Raw genomic sequence first — 17,645 nt, 5'->3', positions numbered from 1 at the left:
CAGGTGATTTTTTTCATTGCTTTAACTAGTTGATCAAGGGAGTGAGGTACCTCAGCTGCTACTCCCTGGCCCCATGTGCAGAAGCCTTCCCAATTCTTTTTAGATAGTCACATTCTACTTGCTGTCTTATGTGAATGTACCACCATGGCTTCAAAAGAGATCCTAGAATCTTATAGCCTATGAATCCAGAATTTGCTTAACATTCTTTCATAGAATAAATACCTTTTGCCAAGAAAGGTCCATGTGGAGGGTCACTGTGGGGACATTGAGTGAGCTTTTATCCAGCTGTGTTCAGTGTGTGCACATGTGTGTACTTGCATAACTGTGCACATGCATGTGTTATAGGCTGGTGAATTATTGAACACCCACTGTACTCTACCACCATTATCACCACTACTCTAGTTTCTGATATTCTTTCCAGGAAAAGCATGACCTCAAGGAACTTGACAAAAGGCAGGTCCATTTCCCACTCCTCTACTCTTGAAGAACTTAGAAACTCAGGGCTGGCCCAGAATAGGCCTGAGGTCACCAGCTGGACTAAAGCTACAGTAGAACCAAGCTTCCAAGTCAGGCCCTGCCATATGTGGACCTGGGCTGAGCTGTAGGCTACTCCACATTCACTTTTGCTCTTGGTCCCTCTGCCTGAGGAAATGTGGCTGGTCACTGTCACCACAACTCCTATGTCAGAAACTAGATAATTTCCTTTCTCTGATATTAATACAAACCTAACCCAAACTGAGGCTTTTGCATGAGTACTCTATGAACCTTTTATCCTTAAAGAATTTAGCGACATTTAGTGAGACTTAGACTAACTTGAGAAATCTTTTGTTGTTAATAGTAAGATTTATCCTTTTCTTTATCTAAACATAACTGGAAGCCTGGTAAAAATGTTGCACAGTTTTTTTTGAAGGCAGAAAACGTTTGAACTTGATTTAGCCATATGTTTTGGTACGAAATATTTGTCATATTGAGTAAATTGCTCCCAACTGTTTGGAACTTAATTGCTCTGGCAGAGTTGGGCTGTCTTATTTCAGAGCTTTTATCCACAGGTTTATCAGATCCCTTTGTGTAACTGGGTGCTCAGGAGTCAAGCTGGATACTGTATACTACACTAGCATATTTTGGAGACATAATTAATTAATTCAGTCAAGTTTGTTTTACTGCAAGTGCTTGGTTTGGTGTTATTTAATTATTGAAATCTGGGGGAGAAATAGTCTTTCAAAGCAAAGCCTGGGTTCAATGTGAGGAGTAGCCTCCAATCTTGAAAGCATATAGCAGGATTAATAAGACCCTTGTTGCAATGCCTTCTCTGTCAGCAGAACCACTAACCAGTTGCAAAAATCTCTCATCAGCTGTGGTGCTATGTCACCATAGGTGCCAAGGACTGACTGGGAGCACCATGGAACTACCCACACCATCTGCCAGGGCTTTGCTCTCCCCAGGACAGTCACAGAACTCAACCTCCACACACTGGCTGACTTGGATGCATGTGACATATGCCATTCTCTTCTGTTGAGCAAGCCACACTGAGAGCTGTGGTTTTCCAGGTCCTGGGCACAGCTATAGGGATATGGCACCATTTGTGTACAGTAATGGGGGAAAGAAAAGTGGTGAAGACAAGCAGGCCAATGCTACCTGGAAACTGGCCAGGGTTCTGTGGGTGAGGGAGGAAGAATCAGCTAACTCAGCCTGGAAAGGCATAATCAATGATCTGGGCATAATTCTAGAAGTTGATGATGTCTAGACTGAGCTTGTGTAAAATTTAACATGTCAGAGTTTTAATCACCGTATTTATATTTATTGCAAAAGACAACAGTTACCTCCAAAAATTGTAATGTTAACACCGGAGATAATTTCTGCTCATTATTTATCTTCAACAGAGCCTTGAGTAATTTGGTTCCAGCCCATTTCATTATAGTGTTGATAATAAAAATAAATAAATAATCCAGGCCAACATTACATGAAAAAAGGTCATTAGAAGACCTACTTTCATTTCATGTTGTGATGCTTAGTCACCATTTTTAAGAACCCATTGTGTACTGAATGCATGTCCTTCTAGTTTGTTGTCTCCTCTCCATAGACACAAATGCTGCAAGTTTAAGATTCTCTTACATAGTAAACAACTAATTTGTTGTTTCCCTAAAATTATAGCCCTTTCTCCAGCCATGACATCATCTCCCCAGACAATAACTTGGGTCCACCTGAACATTGGATGTCAGGCTCAGGAAGAAACTAGTATAGTCATGGCCTCTTTGGAATATAACTAAAATAGGCCTACTAGCTATCTACAAAATGGAGACCCCAAACTCTTCTGCACTATTCCACCTTTAGGTTCATGATTAATGAACACATTTTCCAGCTTTATATATAACTTTTTTTCAGCCACCAGGTTCCAGATGCTAACATGATGCCAACTGGACTTCCATGGGCAGACAACCACACCAATGTGTCCTGGAGCCCTGCTTCCCCAGAGCCCCACCCTACTAGGGAAAGAGAGAGGCAGGCTGGGAGTATGGATCCACCTAACAACTCCCATGTTCATCAGGGAAGCAATTACAGAAGCCAGACCTTCCACCTTCTGCATCCCATAATGACCCTGGGTCCATATTCCCAGAGGGATAAAGAATAGGAAAAATATCAGGGTGGGGGGTGGGGTGGGATATGGAATTCTGATGGTGGGAATTATGTGGAATTGTACCTCTCTTATCCTATGGTTTAGTCAATGTTTCCTTTTTATAAATAAAAATAAAAAATAGCTTAACAATTCTCAGTGGATATTTTTGTGCCATTAGACATTCTTGTACATGTCATTAAGCAATACATGTCATTAGATTTTATGTTATTAGATACTCCATTGCTTGGTGTACTTTAACTTATTAAAGTGATTGCTTATTGTGGGAATTTCAGATACTGTGAGGTTTTCATTCATTATTATTGAAAGAGATAGAGAAAGAAGGAGACTGATCAGAGCACCATTTGGCCGTTTTATGCATTTTATCCAGCTGAGGCTGGAACTCAAGGTCTCACACATAGATCTTCGGATCCCACATTTTCTTTCTTGGTAAGGATGATGCACATCCTTAACATGTACACTTTTTGGATATCTACAGTGATTTCCTTAGTACAGTTTCCTGGAGGCCTGACTATCTCAGTAGGTCTGTTCTTCATTGGTGGTGATGGAAACTTGTATATGTGCAGATGTGCAGTTTCAGCACTCCTAGGATGATTTTCTCATTTTTATTTCCAGTATATGAGAGGAGAGAGAGAGAGAGAGAGAGAGAGAGAGAGAGAATATACCAGCACTTCCCTGGTGCCATGGTACTCCCATTTGGTTGCAGTGCTTTGGACCTGGATCTGATGTGTGGTGACAAGACATGAATCCTACCAGTCTAGTCTACAGGGGACTGGAAAATCCAGTCCCTGTTCTCTTATAGTGTTGACAACAGAAAACTCTTTGGAATCGACAGGGTGTGTTTTCTCCCTCATGTAGATGTCCTGCTTCCTCTTCCCACCCTCTCTGGCTACCTCTTTGCCCTCTCCTTTGCCAGAACCTTTGCATCTAAGCAAGCACTAGGTGAGAGGACTGCTGCTACTGCTACTTGGCCTTTGCTGTTTCTTCCCTTGACCTGTCCGGTCTGCACCCTGTCTGCACTTTAGCCATAGCACTGTTCTCACAGCAAAAGTCAAACCATGTCACTCCTCTGCTCCAAACTTTCAGAGTGACTCCTGAATTGCTAATAACTTTCCACTCTCTGTTCTACCTCATCGCCTTCTAGCAACCCTTCCCCTGACACTCAGTGGCCAAGGCTAGGGTCCTCCTTGCTTCAAAGAAAGAGGAAGGTATATGCAGTGTTAATATCACACATGATCCAGAGACAGCAGAATGGATTTTGGTTATGCAAAAACATTGCCACCGCCCCCCCCCATTTTTTAACAATTAAAGAAATGTTGTTTTATACGTCTTTTATTATAGGGGTCCTGTTGCATATTTCTCTCAATTTGATGTCAGCACAACTTCCCCACCACCAAATTGCCCCTCAGTCTACCATCAAGCAGTGAGGCCACAACCCCCTTTCAAGCTTCTCTGCTTCTCTCTTTGGAAACCTTAGATCTTCTGAAATTGACCACATTTTATTATTGTTTCTGTCTCTCTCTCCTTAGAAAATAAGCTGTACTGGGGACCGGGTGGTGGCACCCCTAGTTAAGTGCATATGTTACCATGTACAAGAACCTAGATTTGAGTTCCCAGTCCCCACTTGCAAGAAGGACTCGTCATGAGTGGTGAAGCAGGTCTGCAGGTGTCTTTCTCTCTCCCTCTCTATCTCCTCCTCCCCTCTCATTTTCTCTCTGTCCTATCAAGTATAATAGAAAGAAGAAATGGAAAAAATGGCTGCTGGGAGTGGTGGATTCATAGTGCCAGTACTGAACCCCAGTGATAACCCTGGTGGCAATCAAAATATGTACCCATATGTCAACAACTATTCTATAAACCATGGTTTCCCTAATAAAATGATATGGGAAAATAAAGCCATTGCTTTCTAAGTATATGGATTCTAGGCAGAGCAGCCAACACCTCTTGTCACAGTGATCCAGAGCTTGAAGGACAGCCAAAAACATGCAGTGATGGACGGCTGAGGAAGCTGTCCTAGACAGAGAGATTGCTGTGCTGAGGCAGGGCAAGGCAGGGCTGGGGGGAGTAGTTTTCGCCTACTTGTTGAGTATTGTTTTGCATCTTAATTCTTAGGATCTGCCGGAAAAAGCTGTAATAATCAAATGTCAGTATTGAACACCCAAATTAGAGAACTACTTGTCTTGATTACAATATTCTTGAATCGAATAAAAAACAGCCATGACTTGAGAAATTGTAGAGCCTGGGAATGACAGTCCACCACCCCACTCATTTTGTAGGGGCGGGAGTGGGATAAGAGAATTCATCTGCCCTTAATGTTTTCCTGTGTGCTCTTGAGCAAGGTTGTTGTGATGAAGGATGCCAGAGTCAGTTTGGGTTCCGTGATGGATTTTCCAGAGATTTGTGGTCTTGAAAATAACACTGCCTCTCCACTATTCCAAGCTTTGGGCCCATGATTGCTCAACAATTTGTTTGGCCTCGTATGTTAACTCTCTTTTCAATCACCAGGTTCCAGATGCCACCAGGATGCTGGCCAGGCTTCCCTGGATTGAAGATCCCACCAATGTGTCCTGGAGCTCAGCTTCCCCAGAGACACACCCTACTAGGGAAAGAGAGAGGCAGACTGGGAGTATGGACCGGCCAGTCAACGCCCATATTCAGCGGGGAAGCAATTCCAGAAGCCAGACCTTCTACCTTCTGCAACCCTCAATGACCCTGGGTCCATGCTCCCAGAGGGATAGAGAATGGGAAAGCTATCAGGGGAGGGGGTGGGTTATGGAGATTGGGTGGTGGGAATTGTGTGGAGTTATACCCCTCCTACCTTATGGTTTTGTTAATTAATCCTTTCTTAAATAAAATTAAAAAAAGAAGTTTTAAATGTTCAAATAAATTTACCAATGTAAAAAAAAAGGAAAATGAGGGTTTTTGTTTTTTGCTATAAACATGGACTTGAAATATTTATTTAACAGTAAGTACTCCAAACATCAGCAATATGCTTCATGAGAGGGTTTTTTTTTTTTCATGAAAAAGTGGGTCCAGTTTTGTTAAATGGTGATATAGTGATTTGTACAAATTAGCTATGGGGATCAAATTGAGAAAGCTATTTTTTCTCTGTGAGATTTTTGTTATTTCTGTGGCTTTTTTATTTTATTTATTTTTGTATTTTTTTTATTGGTGGATTGATGTTTTACAGTCAACAGTAAATACAATAGTTTGTACATGCACAACATTTCTCAGTTTTCCACAAAACAATATATCCCCCACTAGGTCCTCTGCCATCCTGTTCCAGGACCTTTAACTTTGACTCTCTGTTTTTCTTATTGAGTTAGGTGGGATTCTTGCAGGTAATATATAGTTGGGTTGTTTTTTTCTGATCCATCTTCCTCCTCTGTGCCTTCTTTCTTAGTTTTCTCTGATTCATCCTCAATCTTGCTAATTCTGTTTTCTGCCTCATTTATACTATTACCCCTCCCCATCTGTTGTTTTCTGTAGCTCAGCTATTTTGTTACCCTGTTCTGAAAATGTATGTTCAGCTAGTTGTGCTTTTAGCTCAGCTATTTCAGCTTTCAGCTCTCTAATGACCTCAAGATAGTTAGTGCTTTCATTCAGAATCTCATTTGTTGTTTCTACATTTCTGATGACAATTATTTCAAATTATTTCCTCACTCCTGTGACTAATCCCTAAATTAATGTTTGCATGTTGATCTCATTCTTCTGTGCTTCTAATTTTGGGGGGCTTTTAGCTGGACTTTTGTCCTGGTTCATTTCTCCAATGTTTCTCCTTGGTTTAACCAGTATTATAGTATGTTGTGAGGTCCTTCTCTCAGTGCTTTTCAGTCCACTGATCACACTTGCCTGGATTGACTTGTGTCTAAGTAAGGTATTTAAAGAATTCACAGTTGTTTCAATGTTATCTCAATCCCTGAGTTGAATCACAGTGGCTGTTAAAGCCTCTTTTGTTCTTTTTCTTTTCTGTAAGCTATGGTAGCCTGGGGGCTTTTTACCTATAAGTAGGTTTTTTAACTTCTTCACTCAATCCTGACCACGAGATAAGGTTTGGTGGGGGGGGGGGATACCACAGTGGTTGTGCAAAAAGACTCCCACACTCTAAGAATCCAAAGTTCTGGGCTCCACTGAGCTTCTCTGCCAGCAGCTAGAGCCAAGCCGCGTAGCAATTCTGGGCCCTATGAGTTTCTAAACAAGTCCTATTTGTAGGTTCTGAGGCAGTTATTCACCATGTTTTCATCATGAGAACAATGTGGAAAGGCTCCCACTCTACAGCCCCATTACTAGACCAGTGGGGTATAGTTCTTCTCCTGAGTTTTGTGGTTAGTTCTCTGTCCCCTAATGGCAGCACAGGGACTCCCCCTGCTCCATCCTCTGAGGGCAGTAGCAATGGAGACTCAAAGTTGCATTTGGTGAGTCTTAATGGAGTCCTCTCCTCCCTTCAGCAATCTTGTTTTACACAGTCTGGAGGTGGATCCTCAGCTGGTAAAGTGCCAAACTGTTACCAGCTGCTTGGGAGCAGATATGTGCTTTAGCTCCAGGAATCTCTCCTTAGGCTCCTCGCTTTCCATGAGCCACATGTGTTTTCACTCACCAGTGACTTGATGGGTTCCTAAAGTAGTCCTAGTCTCATCTTGTTGCAGTCTCAGGTGATCTTTGATCCTGACCACGAGATAAGGTTTGGTGGGGGGGGGGATACCACAGTGGTTGTGCAAAAAGACTCCCACACTCTAAGAATCCAAAGTTCTGGGCTCCACTGAGCTTCTCTGCCAGCAGCTAGAGCCAAGCCGCGTAGCAATTCTGGGCCCTATGAGTTTCTAAACAAGTCCTATTTGTAGGTTCTGAGGCAGTTATTCACCATGTTTTCATCATGAGAACAATGTGGAAAGGCTCCCACTCTACAGCCCCATTACTAGACCAGTGGGGTATAGTTCTTCTCCTGAGTTTTGTGGTTAGTTCTCTGTCCCCTAATGGCAGCACAGGGACTCCCCCTGCTCCATCCTCTGAGGGCAGTAGCAATGGAGACTCAAAGTTGCATTTGGTGAGTCTTAATGGAGTCCTCTCCTCCCTTCAGCAATCTTGTTTTACACAGTCTGGAGGTGGATCCTCAGCTGGTAAAGTGCCAAACTGTTACCAGCTGCTTGGGAGCAGATATGTGCTTTAGCTCCAGGAATCTCTCCTTAGGCTCCTCGCTTTCCATGAGCCACATGTGTTTTCACTCACCAGTGACTTGATGGGTTCCTAAAGTAGTCCTAGTCTCATCTTGTTGCAGTCTCAGGTGATCTTTGATATTCCTAGTTGACCAGAGAGAAGAGAGGAAAGAAATACAGCTGCTGCTTCTCTGTAGCCCCGCCTCTCTTCACAAGAGATTTTCATTTAAGGCTTGTTAGTTAATTTCCTCCATCAGGGCTATTTTGAAATTAATATGTTATTTTTAGTGTCAGTAGAATATAGGTCTATACCAGTCAGTAGACTGTGAGCAAAATGCAGGCTATTTTAAACCTTTTTCAAAGAAAGAAAAAAGAAAGAAAAAAAGAAAGAAAGAAAAAAAGGAAGGAAGGAAGAGAAAAAGAAAAGGAAAAGAAGAAGGATCCGAAGAGAAAGCTATGAAACTAAATTGAAAGTGATTATAGATTCACAGGACTATGTGAGATGAAATTGCTTGTACACATCTACTTTTCATGGACCAACTTTCAGCCACTCAAATGGAACCTTCAGTTGTTATTTTCTTTCTTTTTTCAGTTTTCTTTTTTTTTTAATTTTTTATTTAAGAAAGGATTAGTGAACAAAAACATAAGGTAGGAGGGGTACAACTCCACACAATTCCCACCACCCAATCCCCATAACCCACTCCCTCCCATGGTAGCTTTCCCATTCTCTAGCCCTCTGGGAGCATGGACCCAGGGTCGTTGAGGGTTGCAGAAGGTAGAAGGTCTGGCTTCTGTAATTGCTTCCCCGCTGAACATGGGCGTTGACTGGTCGGTCCATACCCCCAGTCTGCCTCTCTCTTTCCCTAGTAAGGTGTGTCTCTGGGGAAGCTGACCTCCAGGACATATTGGTGGGGTCTTTAATCCAGGGAAGCCTGGCCAGCATCCTGGTGGCATCTGGAACCTGGTGATTGAAAAGAGAGTTAACATATGAAGCCAAACAATTTGTTGAGCAATCATGGATCCCAAGCTTGGAATAGTGGAGAGGAAGTGTTAGGGAGGTACTCACTGCAAACTCTAGTGTACTTCTGCTTTCAGGTATATATTTTGCAGTAGTTTATGGATACGTGTGCACATAAGCTCTCTCTCACAGAAACTGGTGTATATCTAGGTTATGGGACTTTGTTAGAAAGTGAACTACCTGAGATGAAATTAGAGTGTACTATAAAAGGAATGGTATCACCCGAGTAATGAAGCTGAAGGGTTGTCATTCCACACGTGAAGTCTCTGGATACAGTCTGAGGTGAAGCATGTTGAGGTGGCAATCGTTACTTTGGTTAGGTTGTGATCGGCGGATGCAATATTATTTGGTTTGGATTGGGAGATGCATACGGGAAAGTGGGCCCTATCCAAGGGTCCCAGGACTGGGGGAAGTAGGGGCTCTATAGTGAAGATGTGAGATTCCTGCTGTCTTAGGGTTCAAAAAGACAATCGATAGTTAATATTATCATCACAGTATTTGTTAATTGGGTTAACTTTGAGAAGTCCCTTTGTTATGGTTTGCTATACAGTACCCAGTATCTTGTATATAGCTGTGCTATTGGATGCTTCTAATCTACTTGGTCTAGGCTTTTGAGAGAGTCCGCATATCAAATACATAGCATATATATTAAAAAGATTCAGTTTGTCTTTTGAGAAACTTTGAGACATACAAGTGATTTCCCCCTCTCATATTAATTAACTACTGATTTATATGTCTACATTTTGCTAGGAGTGTACATAAACACCATTCCCACCACCAAAGGACTGTGACCCATCCCTCCCGCCCACTCCCACCCCCCACTGGCCCAGGAAGCTACATGTCTACCACTCACCACTGGGTTTTTACTTTGGTGCCCTACTTACAATTTGATCAGGTCCTGATTTTAGTTTCCCTTTCAGATCTTCTAAGTCAGCTTCTGTTGATGAGTGGGATCATCCCATACTCATCTTTATCTTTCTGACTTAGTTCACTTAACATAATTCCTTTTAGCTCTGTCCAAGATGGGTCAGAGAAGGTGGGTTCATTGTTCTTGAGAGCTGCATAGTATTCCATCGTGTATATATACCACAGCTTTCTCAGCCACTCATCTGTTGTTGGGCACCTGGGTAGCTTCCAGGTTTTAGCTATTATGAATTGTGCTGCTATGAACATAGGAGTACACACCTCTTTTTGGTTGGGTGTTATGGAGTCCTTGGGGTATAACCCCAGGAGAGGAATTACTGGGTCATATGGAAGGTCCATGTCTAGCCTTCTGAGAGTTTTCCAGACTGCTCTCCACAGAGGCTGTACCAATTTACATTCCCACCAGCAATGTAAAAGGGTTCCTCTGTCCCCACATCCTCTCCAGCATTTGTTGCTGCTGTCCTTTTTGATGTATGCCATTCTTACAGGAGTGAGGTGGTATCTTAGTGTTGTCTTAATTTGCATTTCTCTGACAATCAGTGACCTAGAGCAGTTTTTCATATGTTTGTTTGCCTTTTGGATCTCCTCTGTGGTGAATGTTTTGTTCATTTCCTCTGCCCATTTTTGGATGGGGTCATTTGCTTTTTTGCAGCTAAGTTTGCTGAGCTCTTTATATATTTTGGTGATTAGCTTCTTGTCTGATGTCTCGCATGTGAAGATCTTCTCCCATTCTGTGAGGGGTCTCTCTGTTTGTTTAATAGTTTCTTTGGATGTTCAGAAGCTTTTCAATTTGATGTAGTCCCATTGGTTTGTTTCTGCTTTAGTCTTCCTTGCAATTGGGTTTGATTCATCAAAGATGTCCTTGAGGTGTAGGTGGGAAACTGTTTTACCAATGTTTTCCTCTAAGTATTTGATTGTTTCTGGTCTGACATCTAGGTCTTTGATCCATTTGGAGTTGATTTTTGTTTCTGGCGAGATAAAGTGGTTCAATTTTATTCTTCTGCATGTTTCAACCCAGTTTTCCCAGCACCATTTATTGAAGAGAGCCTCCTTTTTCCATTTAATCCTTTGGGCCCCCTTATCAAAGATTAGATGCCCAAAGGTGTTGGGATTTACTTCTGGGCTTTCAATTCTGTTCCACTGGTCTGTGTGCCTATTTTTGTTCCAGTACCATGCTGTTTTGATGATGATGGCTTTATAATATAGTTTAAGGTCTGGGAGTGTGATGCCTCCATTTCTGTTTCTTTTCCAGTTGTTATTTTCTAAAACTCTTCACTTGCATTCTGGGAGGCATCAGAGTCAATAAGAAAATAACAGACTTGACTGAATTAGACCATGTCAATCAATGTATATTAGAGCTAGAAGCCTGGTCTGTTGTGAATCTTGAAGATATCTTGCAATAAAAAACAAGGCAGCACACGTTAGATCCACATCATAGAGGGACTTGGCATGTGCAACCATGGTCAAGTGCAGGCTGAAATCATTTGAGGAGTGTGTTCTGTGTCATACAGTCTGCCACTGTATGATGGTGTGGGGCTTTCCAAAGTGGAAGTGGTATGCAGCTTGTGCAGAGAATAAAGCCAGAAAATGGGGCTGGGCCGAGCACTGAGGTGTGAGTTGAGGGGGTATAGACTTAGGAGCAAGAAAACCCAAGTTCAAATTTGTCATGTCGGTCATGTCACAGCCACAGAGTTGGGTCAGTTATTTTCTGTTAACTTTTCTGAGCCTTGGTTTTCTGACTTGTATTTAGGGTCAATAATGGCGGCTACTGTTGTGAGGAGGGTGTGAGACATTAAGTATCAGCAGTTGGCAAGCCCTTTGTCAGAGCTGGTTATTTTCCTTCTTTAAAAAATAATATTTATTTACTTATTTATTCCCTTTTGTTGCCCTTGTAGTTTTATTGTTGTAGTTATTTTTGTTGTTATTGATGTCATTGTTGTTGGATAGGACAGAGAGGAAATGTAGAGAGGAGGAGAAGACAGAGAGGGGGGAAGACAGAGAGGGGAAGTGAAAGATAGACCCCTGCAGACTTGCTTCACTGCCTCCGAAGACACTCCACTGCAGGTGCGGAGCCAGGAGTTCGAACTGGAATCTTACAAGGGACCTTGCACTTTGTGCCATGTGCACTTAACCCACTGCACTACCGCCTGACTCCTGGTTATTTCCCTTCTATTCAATTCCTGTAGTGGTATGGTCCTGACATCCAGGGAAAGCAAGTAATGGCAATCTCTTTAGCTGTACCCCAAGGAGGGAGAAATCTCTTCTGAGTGTTGGGCGTGAAAAGAGACGGGGGACTGTGTTGTGGGAGTTGGAAAAGGCTTTCATGCTCAGAGGAAGCTTATACAGCACAGGGCCCCCAGTGATGGCTCAGACAAGTAGTGACCTGGGCAGTGACATGGTGCACAGCAGTGGAGTCAGACAGAGGAGGCTGATCCCAGCTCACAAGAACCTACCTACAGGGTGAGCGCCAGCCCTGAGCTCCACCAATCAATGGAAGGGCTGCCGGATCCATGGCCACACCAGCCTGTGACTCATTTGTAGCTCACTGGTGGCACACTGGTACACAGAGTCCAAAGGTCCACTGGCCTGCTGAGGCCCCAATAGGTTCTTTTTGGAGTGAGGCAGGGATGAATGGATAAGAATTACTTTTTTGAGTTTCTATTTTTTACATCATTTTAGTGATTTAATATTTTACAGTAAAGTTATTGATACATGTTGGTACAATTTCTCATCTCCCCATGAATGTCAGCAAAACACTCACTTCTATCTTCGATCCTTTTCCACCATCCTGCACCTCGATTCCACACCCTCTCAATCCCCTCCCTTCTCTTTCTTCTCTAGAATCTGCTGCTTTGGTGCAATACACCATACTCAATCCAAGTTGTACATTGTATTTTCCCCTTCTGATCTCATTTCTTAAGTTTCACTAGTAAGTGTGATCATCCAATTTATTTATTTATTTATTCCCTTTTGTTGCCCTTGTTTTATTGTTGTAGTTCTTGTTGTTGTTACTGATGTCGTTGTTGGTTAGGACAGAGAGAAATGGAGAGAGGAGGGGAAGACAGACAGGAGGAGAGAATGATAGACCCCTGCAGACCTGCTTCACCGCTTGTGAAGTGACTCCCCTGCAGGTCGGAGCCGGGGCTCGAACCGGGATTCTTACGCTGGTCCTTGCACTTTGCACCACGTGTGTTTAAACTGCACCACGTGCGCTTAACCTGCTGCGCCACCCCCGACTCCTGATCATCCAATATTTGTCCTTCTCTTTCTGGCCTATCACTTAACATGATTCCTTCAACAAAAGAGAGTACTTCATCATTTTTAACAGCTGAGTAGTATTCCATCACACACATTTTTTTCTTGGCCACTCATCTATAATTAACATATGAGTTTCTTCTAGGTCTGATCTCTTATGAATTGTGATGCTATGAACATATGTATACATAGATGTCTTTGGTTTGATGTGTTTGTTTCCTTTGGATAAACCCCCAGGAGAAGAATTGCTGGGTCATAGGATAGGTCCAGTTCTAGCCTTCTCCTGAGTCTCTAGACTGCTTTCCACAGTTTTTGGATCAATTTACATTCTCACCAGCAGTGCAGGAGTGTTCCTTTGCTGCCACAGAATAGACAAGAGTTTAACCAGGCCATTCTCTGCACATGGCTTTGCGGTGACCAAAGATGATCAGTGGTACTGTTCCCTTAGGGCCCCATGCCAGGAACTGAAGAGAGGAGAGGAGTTACATATACAGTAGGAGGAAGTAACAAATGGATGGCTGTCCTCGTTGCCTCCCTGTCTTTCCTGGCTTCTGTAGGGGATGCTATTACCTTGGCCCAAGATTCCAGAGTTCTCTCCACATAGTCTGTGTGCTTAAGCTATTATTATGCAGTAGATTTGTGTGACATAGGGTGGGGCAGATGATGTGCCCAAGGCCCTCCCCCGCACATCTGAGCTAGAGCCCTGCACTAGTGTCACTAGCTGCAGGGAGAGGAGACTCTCAGATCCCTCCCCTCCCCCTTTCTACACATCTTGTTAATGGAGTCTAGGGGTTACTTTCAAGCACAAGAACTTTGTAGTTGCAATCACAACTGGTCCTATGGCATTCCCCAGTAAAGGCCAACTAGTAGCTTAGTTTCCAAAGGTAGATCTTTCAGAAAAGAAGTTGGAAGAAGGCAATTCTGAAATATAAGCCACCTAGGGATAGTTTCAGGACACAGCGCTCTTTGAAATCAACCAGTCCTCAAGGGACAAATGCCATGTGGTTCCACTTGTGTGAGGTCCCTAGAGGCATCAGATCTGCAGAGGCAGGAAATAGACTAGTGGGGCCAGGGCCTTGGGGGAAGGGGATCCTGTGCATAATGGGGGCAGAGTTCAGTTTGGGAGGATACCAAAATTTCTGAGGGTGGCTGGGGGTGAGAGGCTTCACAACCCTGTGAGTGAACTTAATATCCCACTTAAGGTCACATTTAATACTTAAAAAGGGGAGGGGACATAGAGATGGGTGTGAAGATCTCAGCAAGGGAAAATTACATGCAGGTTGAGTAAGAAATTTGATCCTCAATATTTTTATTAAAAGAGAAAGTTATTTTTCAATCACATTTTGTAATGACCTGAGTCACCTCTCTTTACTTCCACCTTCTGCTTTCTCTTAGTTTGTCAAGGAAGTCAACTGGATTTGGATAGACAAAGGAATCCACTTCAGGTAGACTGTCTCACACACCATGGATGGATATATATAGGGGAGAACTGCACCATCAATACAAGACTTCGTGTGTTAGTCTTTGGAGGAAAGGAGCTCCTCTTACTGTCTTCTGCACAGCCTTTACCCCAGGCTTCTGCCACTTTCTAAGAACCAGTATTGTAGCCTCAACTGCATGACTGATATGTGAATTGGAGCCAATCCCTGTGAGACTATATGGTTTCTAGGAGCACTTCATTCCTGGGTCTGCGGACACCAACCTTACAGTCCCTTACCAGCACTAGTTTGCAGGATGTGTAAGCATACGGTTATAATAGGTTTAAGTGTATAATCTTCAAAAAAAGGTATGTTGACTTTCAAAGTCTCAGTAACACAGAACGGAAGCTATTGGTAGAGAACAAGGTTTAATAATTTTTATTAGCGATTTAACAGCTCTTTTGTATTACAAAAGTATACTATTTCAGGAGTCTAATTTTACACCCATACATGGTATATATAAGTTGCCATACTCTCCACCAAAGTATGCTACCCCCAGAAAACCACAAGGACTTACTCTTACCAAGTTTGAGACTGCTTATTATACATTTATTTATTACTTTATTTTAATATTATTTCATTGGGAGGTTAGCAGTTTACAGTACAGTTTATAGTTGGTGACACATGGGTACTATTTTTCAGTTCTCAGTGATAGGTGTTTGAAAAATGCTATTGTCCTCACCCAGATACTTTTCCACCATCATGTACTAGGACCCCAACTTAGCTCTCTACCTACCCTCCTTCCCCAGCATCCTTTTCTTAGGTGCCATACATCACACCCAGTCCAAGTTTCACCTTATGTTTTCCCTTATAGTCCTTGTTTCTTAAGTTCCATCTAGTAGTAAGATCATTTGGTATTCACCTTTCTCTCTTTGGCACATCTCATTTATTACTTATTTATTTTTCTTTATTGGGGGCATTAATGGTTTACAGCCCATAGCAAAATACAGTAGTTTGTACATGTGTAACATTTCTCACTTGTCCATATAACAAACACTCTAATCCCCTACCTAGGTCCTCCTCTGGTCTCATTTATTTTTAAAGTTCATTAGGTCATCATGTATGTTACACATATGAATGAAACCATCAGGTAGTTATCCTTCACCTTTTATTTCACAAAGTACTGTCACCTCCAGTGTCACTCATTTTGTTCCAAGTGATGCATTGTCATCATTTTTGACTGCAGAGTATGATTCCATCAAATATATCCCGCATAAGTTTTTTATCCAGTTGTCATTCATTGAGGTTGCCTTTGGCTATTGTGAACACTGGGATGCATATATTCCTTCAAATTAGTATTTTATGTCCTTTGGATATTTGCCTAGGAATGGAAAATATATGCTGGATCATAAGTATTTCCATATTTATTTGTCTGAGGGCTCTTCGAACTATTTCCCATAGGAGCTACACTAGTTCGCATTCCCAACAGTTTCAGACTTCCTTTTTCTCCACATCCCTGCTAACATGTGTCATTTCCTATTCTTACACATGTGAGGTATAATCTCATTGTGGTTTTAATCTTCATTTCTTTAATGATAAGTGAAATGGAGAATTTACCTCTTTTTCTTTTTTGTTGTCACCAGGGCTGCTATACTACTCTGTGCTAATCATTTCAAATATATATATTTTGAGAGAGACAGAGAAAGTAGAAGATATATTGCAACATCAAAGCTTCCTCCAATGCAGTAGGAGATCAGGGATGAACCCAGATAATACATGAGGCAAAACAGGTGTGAACTATTTTGTTGGGTCTGTGGAGCATTTTTTCATTTGTCTCTGGGTCATCTGAATGTCTTTAGAGAGCTATCTATTCAGATAAGTTTCCTATTTTTTAACTGTTTTTCTTTCTTTTTTTTTAATTTTATTTAAGAAAGGACTAATTAACAAAACCATAAGGTAGGAGGGGTATAACTCCACACAATTCCTACCACCCAATCTCCATAACACATCCCCTACCCTGATAGCTTTCCCATTCTCTATCCCTCTGGGAGCATGGACCCAGGGCCATTGAGGGTTGCAGAAGGTAGAAGGTCTGACTTCTGGAATTGCTTCCCCGCTGAATATGGGTGTTGACTGGTCGGTCCATACTCCCAGTCTGCCTCTCTCTTTCCCTAGTAGGGTGTGTCTCTGGGGAAGCTGAGCTCCAGGACACATTGGTGGGATCTTCAATCCAGGGAAGCCTGGCCAGCATCCTGGTGGCATCTGGAACCTGGTGATTGAAAAGAGAGTTAACATACGAGGCCAAACAAATTGTTGAGCAATCATGGGCCCAAAGCTTGGAATAGTGGAGAGGAAGTGTTAGGGAGGTACTCACTGCAAACTCTGCTTTTTTTTGTACTTCTACTTTCAGGTATATATTTTGCAGTAGTTTATGCATATGTGTGAACATAAGTTCTCTCTCACAGAAACTGGTGTATATCTAGGTTATGGGACTTTGTTAGAAAGTGAACTACCTGAGATGAAATTAGAGTGTACTATAAAAGGAAAGGTCTCACCCGAGTAATGAAGCCGAATTGTCATTCTACATGTGAAGTCTCTGGACACAGTCTGAGGTGAAGCATGTTGAGGTGGCAATCGTTGCGTTGGTTAGGTTGTGATCGGCGGATGCAATATTATTTGGTATGGATTGGTAGAGGCATACGGGAAAGTGGGCCCTATCCAAGAGTTCCAGGACTGGGGGAAGTAGGGGCTCTATAGTGGAGATGTGAGGTTCCTGCTGTCTTAGGGTTCAAAAAGACAATCGATAGTTAGTGTTATCATCACATTATTTGGTAATTGGGTTAACTTTGAAAAGTCCCTTTGTTATTGTTTGCTGTACAGTATCCAGTATCTTGTATATAGCTGTGCTATTGGATGCTTCTAATCTACTTGGTCTAGGCTTTTGAGAGAGTCCGCACATCACATACACAGCCTATATATTAAAAAGATTCAGTTTGTGTTTGGAAAAACTTTGAGACATACAATTGATTTTCCCCCTCTCATATTGATTAACTACTGATTTATATGTCTACATTTTGCTAGGAGTGTACATAAACACCATTCCCACCACCAAAAGCCTGTGACCCATCCCTCCCGCCCACTCCCACCCCCCACTGGCCCAGGAAGCTACATGTCTACCACTCACCACTGGGTTTTTACTTTGGTGCCCTACTTACAATTTGATCAGGTCCTGATTTTAGTTTCCC

General features: G+C 42.3%; 1 protein-coding gene across 2 annotated transcripts in view; it reads left to right on the top strand.

The window, feature by feature from the left end:
* Window positions 1–2,755, top strand: part of VMA21 (vacuolar ATPase assembly factor VMA21) — a 63,783-nt gene extending 61,028 nt beyond the window's left edge. The window contains exon 2 of one of the 2 annotated variants that reach the window (XM_060183295.1): window positions 2,383–2,755. In XM_060183295.1, coding sequence (XP_060039278.1) covers window positions 2,383–2,629 — 247 coding nt within the window. In that variant the 3' untranslated portion in view covers window positions 2,630–2,755. The remainder of the gene's footprint in view (window positions 1–2,382) is intronic. The other variant, XM_060183293.1, reaches the window with a different exon arrangement.
* Window positions 2,756–17,645: the final 14,890 nt, after the last annotated feature.

The sequence above is a fragment of the Erinaceus europaeus genome, chromosome X (genome assembly GCF_950295315.1).
Source record: "Erinaceus europaeus chromosome X, mEriEur2.1, whole genome shotgun sequence".
Lineage (NCBI taxonomy): Eukaryota > Metazoa > Chordata > Mammalia > Eulipotyphla > Erinaceidae > Erinaceus > Erinaceus europaeus.
The sequence above is the reverse complement of the archived record's forward strand: the minus strand, read 5'-3'. Positions and strand labels throughout refer to the sequence as shown.